The sequence below is a fragment of the Parasteatoda tepidariorum genome, chromosome 2 (genome assembly GCF_982258835.1).
Source record: "Parasteatoda tepidariorum strain Cologne lab strain chromosome 2, Ptep-v5.0, whole genome shotgun sequence".
NCBI classification, from domain to species: domain Eukaryota; kingdom Metazoa; phylum Arthropoda; class Arachnida; order Araneae; family Theridiidae; genus Parasteatoda; species Parasteatoda tepidariorum.
This window is the reverse complement of record NC_141756.1, coordinates 123826275-123836338: the sequence shown is the minus strand read 5'-3', so window position 1 is coordinate 123836338 and position 10064 is coordinate 123826275. Positions and strand designations below refer to the sequence as shown.

Below are 10064 nucleotides of genomic sequence, written 5' to 3'. Positions count from 1 at the left end.
GGTAGAAGTAGGTATACGACAAGTAATATTCGAAACAAACAAAATGCAAAATAATAATAATAGATTATTAACTGCATAGAATTGTTAGAGAAAGTCATGATAAGATGATAAACGCATTTTCGATGCAAAAGTTCTTAAACGGTTATGCTTGCAAAAGATTTGTCCGGTTTAGCGTGATTAACAAGCTTGCAAAATATTTACCTTCAGTTGAAATTGATGTGATTGACTTTCAGATACATTTATCAAGAGTGTCTCAGTAACTAACTCTGATTTCAGTTAATTCTTTCTTAGGTCTATAAAGAAAATTTTTTATTTTACTTATTTTTTGCTAAATACAGTGAATTCGCGATAACTCGAATCTGATAGGACTGACGAAAAACTTCGACATATCGGAAGTTCGACTTACCGTTCGTTTCGGTTTTGGACTTTCAAAATATTGTCGGATTATTTAATTAATGCTTATTAATTACAAATCTTCCAAATGCTTACAATATTTAAGATCATTTTTCTGACAAGCCATTTACGATAAGACTGTTTTAAGCACTTTATGATACCCTGGTCCATCGGCTGCAACTTTGCTGTCGTGTTTGGTGGGAGAAACTGCAAGTTTACTGCTTTCAAATTAGGTTGATCACTATGTTCTGTGCCTTTATCCATGAAGAGTATCACTTTTCTTTTTTTAGCGAATAATTTCCGATCCAATTTTCTTACATAGTTTTCAAATAAAACTGATGTCATCCAAAACTTTTTGTTAGACTTGTAATCCAAAGGATACGTTTTTACATTCTTGAAACATTGGGGATTTCGCTTTTTTTCCGATAACAAGTAGGGGCAATTTCTCTGTCCCAGACGCATTTCCTCCAACTAGGACAGTCAAACGTTCGTTGCTCATTTTACCCCCTGAGCAGTTTTCATCCTTAAACATCATCGTCTTATTTGGAAGACATTTAAAAAATAAACCCATTTCATCAATATTGAAAACATCATTTTAACTGTATCCTTGAAGTAAATTTAGTAACGTTTCACTTAACCACTGTTCACATACTTCAGGAGGGACAGCTTTATCTTCTCCATGAAGAGTGCGAAAGACATTGTGTGTGTGTGTTGCAAAGGAAGGGGCAAGATATCAGCTCCTAGGTTTTTTTTCTTGCTTTAAAAGATCCAAAAAAAAATCGAGTTAAAGGGAGTGAAATTCGAGAATAATTAACATGTAATTGAAGATAAAAGGGTCTGGACCTCATAAAAAAATCGAGTTATATTAATATTCGAGTTATCGTACTTCGAGTTATAGCGAATTGACTGTAATTACAATTTTATCTCTCTCATATAAAAATAAAGTAAATTAATTAAATTCAATAAATGAATTAATATTTGAAAATACTGCATTCACTATAAGTTTTAAAAAAAATTTATTTGAAGTTGAGTGGTTGGTAGTTGGTTGGTAGTTCATTTACGTCGCACTAGAGCTGCACAATGAGCTATTGGCGACGGTCTGGGAAACATCCCTGAGGATGATCCGAAGACATGCCATCACAATTTTGATCCTCTGCAGAGGGGAGTTGAGTGGGTGAATAAAAATAGGAAGGGAGTGAACTAATAGTAAGAATAGAATAAAAGAAGTACTATCTCCTAAAGAAATTGGGTTTAGTTTAGATGGAATTAAATTCGATTTTACGCTATCTATTAAAATATTCCAGGGAAATCTTATTGCTGCATTTATTCTGCTATTTATGTGCTTTACTGTTATAGTATAAGAAATTTAAAATGTCTCTGAAGCAATTAAATAACAACTGCTTCCCTAAGATAATTTTTAAGATGATTGAAATTGATTTGCAGAAAACATATTTATAAATCCTTATTTTAAGCTGTCTTTAATTTTTACTATTATTTTTAATTCATTTCTTACCAGTATCTATATATATATTTCTCTTACACGGCGATAAAAAAAGCCTCATTACAACTCCCCGAATGGCAACGCTAGAAAATAGACCAATGATTACCGCTAAAAATGTCACATGCCAAATCTAGCTAAGATGGCTCAACATATAGCGCTTTTAAAAACGGAAACTGAAATAACCAGGGAGAGCATAAGCTAGGCAGAAGTCTTTGTCGATAGATCTCTATTTTGGTTTTTTGTCGAAAGCGTTTTTTTTTCACGAATTTAAGTATTACGAATTTATTTGACAATTTTTGATTTATATCACGAATTTATTTGTTTTACTAGAATTTATTTGTTTATGCAGGTTTTTCCATTGCAATTCACTTATTTAAATTTTTAATAGACTTAATTATAGCCGAAATTTTAATCTTTTTAAAGAGATATCAGTTTTAGAAATTTTATCTTAAGATTTTATACTATAGCACATTTCTAATAGATTTAACGAATTACATGTCATTTATTTGAATTCAAATTTATTTTAAGGACTCAGTATTTACTAAAAAGATGTAATTTTTTTTAGAAAAAAAAAATGTTATATGGATTTGAATGATTGTTTTGAATTCTTAGAATTTTGTGCATTTGCAATGTACCTAAGTTAGTAGCGAGCGAAGCGAGCTTGGTTTGCGGAGCAAACCATATAACATTGCGTAGCAATTTTCGGGGGTTGGCGAGCGTTAGCGAGCAGGGGGTGCAGCCCACTAGTATATAAAAATTTAACGATGGTGTCGTAGTTTTCCATTGTTGCCGACAGATTTTTATTGGCTGGAAAATCACGTGGTAGGATCCAGTTTGGCCACATTCTTTTCTCTTATTGGCTTGGTTGTCATCAGCATGAAATTGATATAAGTTATAAAGTCATTGTTTTCCAATAAATATTTCTCCCTCCGCAGAGGATCAAAATTGTGATGGCATGTCTTCGGATCATCCTCCGGGATTTTCCCCAGACCGTCGCCAATAGCCCATTGTGCAGCTCTAACGTGACGTAAATTAACAAACAACAACAATAAATATTTTTTTTCTCCTTTATTTACCTTAATCTAATTAATTTACCTTAGCTTCCTTAATAATTACCTATTAAGTTTTTGATTTTGCTTGATTTCTAAGTAAAGAGTTTAGGAGGATTGTTTTTATTATTATTATTTATTAATAGTAATGTAACGCAACGTTACATTTTAAGAAAAAGTTATTTAAGTCTGTAGCTGATCTTATTTACCGTTTAACAATTATTATTTTTTGATGCAAATTACATTAATATACTATCAAGAATTAGGGTTAAAGTGATTCGTTAAATGAATTAGTATTTAATTTTTAGCTTCATGCACAAAGTGATAAATGTAAAAATTGAATTTAAAAATACATCCGTCCGTTTCGTGAGAAAAAATATTAAATTACAGTCGCGAATTTACCGAATTTCTTGTAACAATATAATTTTAATTTTAAATGTTATTTGCAAAAAGGATTCCTTAGAAAAATGTGAATTATGTTTACTTAATAAGTGTCACAAGGGAAATATTTGGAGGACGTATTTTTTTTAATACATATATTTTAAGTTGAACTGCTAAGAAAGAGCAATTAAAGCGAAGAGCGACAGAGAACAGGGGTCCACGTAAGATATACATAAAGATACAAAACCCGTGGGAATGTCATGTGATTGGTTTATTTTTTTTTTATAACCGTCGTTGAACAGCCGACCCAATTTCATGGGTTTACGACTACTTACGTTCAACTCCGTAGCCTTGTAATTTTGAACCAATCCAGAAGACAAGGAAACTCCTGGATCAGTACCCCCAGAGGTATTGATTTGTTGTGGGAACATGGAGGACTTTGAGACTCGACAGATTTAACGTGCATCAGTCACCATTTACTACACGGGGAGTCTTCGGCCGGCGAGGATCGAACCCACGACCTCTTGGATATGGGCCCAGCGCCCTACCGACCAGGCTATCCCGGCCCCCATGTGATTGGTTGGCATCAGCTTAAAAATTAAAAATTTTATCCCTAACTTTAATTGCCCACAATACTTAGAGCTATAAGCGATAAGCAGAGAGCTCGCCGCACTTAACTATACTCAATACTTATTTATTATCCACTCATAGTATTCATTATGTTTTTGATTTGATTATTATTCAACGCTTCAAACTAGAAGGGGGGGGGTAATTAATTTATTTTTTATTAAAAAGTGCGTAATATTACCTTATTAGGCAACATTTAAACCGGCATCTAAACTTATAAATCGTTTTAAACTTAGTAGACAGCAAATAAGTTATGTTTACTTTTATTACAAGTTTCGAGGAAAACTGTCAACATATGCTATTAAAATAATAAAGGCAAAAATTGTAAAACATTATTCGGAATAAGCACTTTTGCGGAAAGATCTCTTCAACGAAAAACATTGAACTATTAATTAATTCTTAAGTTATCAACAAATAAATGGGAGCATGAAAAGTAAATTTGCATATAAAGTTGCAAATGAGATAAATTATTTTGCTGAAATTTTATTACAAAAGATATTCGGTAACCACTTCCCTGAATATCCCGAGTAAATTCGGACACAGCAGAATTGGTTAATGAATTTACATAGAAAGAAGCATTAAAAAAATGGCGAGAAAAAGTGAAAATAATGCAGATGATTTTTAAGATTATGAAGATGTGAACCTATACAAGGACGAATATTTCATTTCTTTTTTGTTTGTTTGCCCGAGATAGTTTGAAATAGTAAACTGAGGGTAAATTAAATATTTTTTTACACGTAAAAAATTAAAATTTCAACTTAGAATTTGCGTATTATGTTTTGTTTTAGTTCCTTGTATTTATTAATGAAATTAAAAAATGTATGTCGATTTTTTGAGTTTTTGTTTTCGAAAAGATTGGTAAAGGAAGTGGTTAAACTCTTTCAATTAAATATTTTTTTTTTTAAATTTTAAGGTATCAATCTATTGAGCGTCAAAAAGAGAGAAAAATGGCGAGCGAGCAAGAGTTGGGAGTAGATTCATGAGTATTATTTGAATAGTAGAGTTTATTGCATCGGATTGTGATCTGCAGTTTACAGTACCTTTAAAAAAACATATCAGGAAAGATGTTTAATGCGTAATCATTTCTAACTTAATGCCAGAAGGAACGCATCGTTCTTTGCGTCGTAACGTTATTTTTAGAGCAAATACTGATAAAATTGTTATTTCTCATTTATTTTGAATCCTGTTTATTAAATCATAAACAAATATATGAAACAATTTTAGAATATGAGTTTTTTGTCATTAAATTATAAATATGGGAATATCAATGCAATAATGTTAGGCAAATTATTATTAACCAGGAGGCTCCGCCCCCAGCTCGCTAACGCTCGCCAACCCCCGAGAATTGCTACCCATTCCTATGTGGTTCACGCCGTGAACCATGGCTCGCTGCCCTCTCTCGCCAATGAACACAATGTTCTAGCACAAAGACATAGTATATTATCATCAAAGACATAGCACTTTATCATTAAAGACATAGTATTGTACTTATGTAGAAGAATTCTATCAATGTTCTTATTGGCTTTTAAAAAAGTATATTAGCTATTTAGATTGTACATGGTGAAAAAATCAAAACATTAGCTAAATGAGAAACATATTAGCAAAATAAATTATCAAATATTGCAGTTACTCACCTAAATTCAACTAAATGTGTATAATAAATTAGTGAATGCTAGAAATTCTGAAAGTTTTAGAAAAAAATTTTATTATTTAAAAATATAAACTTTAAACCCTAACTTTTCCTTGTGAGATAATAACCCTCAAGAAGTCTCTCATTTTCAAGAACACAAAAATTTGTTTTATCGCCAAATGAAATATTTTTTGGTGATCAGCATTATTGAAATCAGTTTCTATATTAATTAACATTTGTGATAAAGTAAATAACATTTTAGAACAAAATAAGGATGTTTTACATACAATAAATTAAAATGCATGGCTGTTAGCATTAACCGAGAAATATCACGTGGAGGTCGCCATGCTGCATTTCTAATCGGGGAGTTTTGATTTTTGCAGTTCCCCTTGCCTACTGCCAATAGAAGTTTCAATTAAATTTTTTCCAAAAAACATTTTTTTCTGCAAAGCTCTAAGAAATTAACACTAAGCATTTAGAATTTCTTTGAAAACACAATTACAGATTTGGCATCTTGGAGCAATAACTGAAAGGCTGTCAAATGACTTAACTCTTGACAGGCCAACATAAAGTTGTCCATGACTAAAAACTTGTTTAATCAATACTAAACAGATTTTCTCAAAAGTCTGACCTTGTGACTTATTTATAGTCATGGAGAAGGCCAGCCTAATTAATTCCTAATTGAGTTTAAATTAAATATTATCATGTTTTTAGGGCATGAATCTGAATTGAACATCCTGATAATGCTGACTCTGGTTATTGTTTCCGTTTTTGAAAGCGCTATATGTTGAGCCACCTCATGTGACATTTGCCATGTGACATTTTTAGCAGCAATCATTGGTCGATTTTCTAACGTTGCCATTCGGGGAGTTGTAATGAGGCTTTTTTTTGGTGCCGTGTAAGAGAAATATATATATAGATATTTAGCAAAATTGGTTAAAAATAGAATTTATATGAAGCATGAATGGGAGAATTATTTAATTTTCGATTATTAATTTGAATAAGGAAAAAAATAATATCAGAAAATTTAAAAATACTTTAACGTGAACTTTAATTACTTATTTCTGTAATTTTTCCTTTTATTGTAACGTTATTTAATTTATTATTTGTAACGAAATTGTTCCTTACATTGTAACGTTATTTTAAGTGCAAATACTGATAAAAATTATTATTTCTCACTTATTTTGAATCCTGTTTATTAAATCATAAACAAATATATGAAACATTTGTAGAATGTGAGTTTTTTTTAATTAAATTATAAATATGGGAATATCAATGCAATAATGATAAGTAAATTATTATTAATATTTAGGAAAATTGGTTAAAAATAGAATTTATATGAAGCATGAATGAAGGAATTATTTAATTTTCGATTATCAGTTAGAATAAGGAAAAAAAAACAATATCAGAAAATTTAAAAATACTTTAATGACTTATTTCATTTTATTTTATTTGGAAATATTTTTAATGACTTTAAATTAATTGTGAGATGATTTGTTCAGAACTTCTATTATCAACGCCTATTTAACATATTTTTTCTCTCTCATTGCATTGCGTACTTATCTGCATTTCGTATCAGAATATAAATAACGGGATTTAAAGTTACAACTTCAGCTTTAAATTTACATTTCTCTTTTCCCCATTTCTTTCTTTTTTCTTTTTTTTTTCTTGACAATTATATTCTGTTCTTATTTTAACTTTCGTCAATTTAAACATACTTTAATGATCTCTGTTTTAGAATAAATGAAGATACATGATTTTTGAGTGATCAAAAATAACGTTTGGAATTGGAGGAATAATGAACAACGGAGAAAGGAAGAAATTGAGTTGTGAGCAGTGAAGAAACAGGAGTTTCGGATTCCGATGACGTCACAAAGTTACCTAGGTAACGCCGGGATGAAAACGCGGATGGATGCTGGGGGCTGTTGCAGATGACGGGAGAGCGCATGCGTCACTTTCCCTGTGTGGAATAGAGGTGATCTTCTCCGTTTCCAAATGATAACAAAGATGGCTTCTTCTCGCGGAACCAAAGTCGTGTGGCTGTCATGAAAGAGCCGCCCTTGCATCGGGGAAGGTCGTCGTCACGTGGCCCCCAGAGTCACCGGTCACCACCAGTGTTGTGTGAGCCAGCCATGAAATGTGCCTGTTGCTGGAAGGTGTTGGCACCACTCCAAAAGTGTGCCGCTTGAGATGGCTTCGGTGGCTGCCTGGCTGCCCTTCGCGAGGGCGGCAGCCATCGGATGGGTGCCCATCGCCAACAGTCCCTTACCCGCACCACCCGTGACTCGAGAAGAAGAACGGAAGAAAGAAGACGAGAAATTTGTGATCAACGTGAGCGGACGTCGCTTTGAGACGTGGCGGAACACCGTCGAGAGGTATCCGGACACGTTGCTCGGTTCGAACGAGCGCGAATTCTTCTACGACGAGGCGTGCAAGGAGTACTTCTTCGACCGCGATCCGGACATCTTCCGTCACATCCTCAACTATTACCGGACGGGTAAGTTGCACTACCCGAAACACGAATGCCTGCTCGCTTACGACGACGAGCTTGCCTTTTTCGGCATCGTGCCGGATGTGATTGGGGATTGCTGCTACGAGGACTACAGGGACAGGAAGAGGGAGAACGCGGAGAGATTGATGGACGACAGGATGTCAGAAGTGGACAATCATTTTGACCTGATACACGCGACCATGCGACAGAAAATGTGGCGAGCCTTCGAGAATCCACACACGGGTACGGCTGCCCTAGTCTTCTACTACGTGACTGGATTCTTCATCGCCGTCTCTGTCATGGCCAATGTGGTGGAGACGCTACCCTGTGCTTTGGACTACGCAACCGGCGAACGCCGATCGTGTGGCTCCAACTATAAGGTGGCTTTCTTCTGCTTGGACACGGCATGTGTCATGATTTTCACAGCTGAGTACCTACTCAGGTTGTACGCTGCCCCCGACCGATGGAAGTTCATGCGAAGTGTGATGTGCATCATTGACGTAGTGGCCATTTTACCCTACTACATCGGTCTGGGTATCAAAGACAACGATGATGTGTCCGGCGCTTTTGTCACCCTCCGTGTTTTTCGCGTCTTCCGAATATTCAAGTTTTCCCGTCATTCGCAGGGTCTTCGCATTCTTGGATACACGTTGAAAAGTTGTGCTTCTGAATTGGGATTTCTTGTTTTCTCGCTGGCCATGGCTATCATTATTTTCGCCACAGTCATGTTCTATGCCGAGAAGAACGTTGAGGGAACCACCTTCACATCCATTCCGGCCGCCTTTTGGTACACAATAGTCACCATGACAACTCTTGGGTGAGTAACACTTTATTTGTCCCATTCTTAGACGCCACTGTAAGATTCTCTGCTTTACGAGACATTGTTTACGTTCGTTTTGTTAAATCAGACGATATATAATCAAGTCAGTTAATCAGACGATATATAAATCAGACGATCGTCAATTTGTTAAATCAGACGATATATAATATAAATTGGATAAATATAGAATAATTATTATATTATATGAATATATTATAATAATTAGACCCAATGATTAGACGCACTGTAGTTTTTTAATAACGACATGTTTTGCACGAGTCTGTATGCAATATTTTTATATTTAAACATACATGTAATGGGTTTTTATTCAGGAGACTTCTTATAGACTTCCTATATGTATTTATTTTCAACGTATTGCATTACAATGTTAACCCACTCATACACGAACGTAAACAAGTGCAAACCGGTTTCGTCCGAGTAAAACAGTATCCCCTGATAATTATAATTTTATGTAGAATCTTTATACTGAGTTTTATAATATCGCCAGGGACAGTATGTATTAATTTTTCGATTCAACTAGACAATTTCCAGTCAATATTCAGCCAAGAAAAAGACATTTATTTCTTCCGAGTAGAAATCACCCATATGAAGGGGTCATCTACTGTTTTTCTGCCCCTAACCACATAATTGTCTCTTTTATTCGTTCATAGTTAGATATTCTAGAGAGGGCCTTCAAGGTAAATTTTTCTGTGACTATTTAACCTAATTTAGGTTATGAATTATTTCTGACCTTGCTCCCCTTTCTTAAAATTAACCCGGAACAACCATTGAATATACTAAGCACGTGTATAGGGCACCAATGAAAAAAAAAATTCTAGAAATACTTTTTTGCACATTTTTATTCCGTTATAAGTTTTAACATACATTCATGGTTTGAACTGAATTACTATTGTGTTAAATTTATTTCAATCCCGCGGAAAACGAAAAAAAAAATATTTGTGTATTGCCATTTTCCTATCACAAAATGACCTATGCTTTTTTCATAACAGACCACCACCTACTTAGTCGGTAAATAGCTGAAAATTTTTAAATTTTTCAGCTTTTTTTTTTCACTTTATTTTCATGATTAAGTTTTTAACTGCATTCCGTTAACAAAGAAAAAAGTTCGAATTCTACATTACTTTTTAACTTAAAATATCCACGAGAGCAGT

At 33.8% G+C, this 10064-nt stretch overlaps 1 protein-coding gene across 2 annotated transcripts in view; it reads left to right on the top strand.

Annotated features, from left to right (window-relative positions):
• The first annotated feature begins 7495 nt into the window (after positions 1–7495).
• LOC107443859 (potassium voltage-gated channel protein Shal) overlaps positions 7496–10064 on the top strand; it is a 65355-nt gene continuing 62786 nt past the window's right edge. The window contains exon 1 of one of the 2 annotated variants that reach the window (XM_043054855.3): positions 7496–8889. In XM_043054855.3, coding sequence (XP_042910789.1) covers positions 7772–8889 — 1118 coding nt within the window. In that variant the 5' untranslated portion in view covers positions 7496–7771. The remainder of the gene's footprint in view (positions 8890–10064) is intronic. The other variant, XM_043054854.3, reaches the window with a different exon arrangement.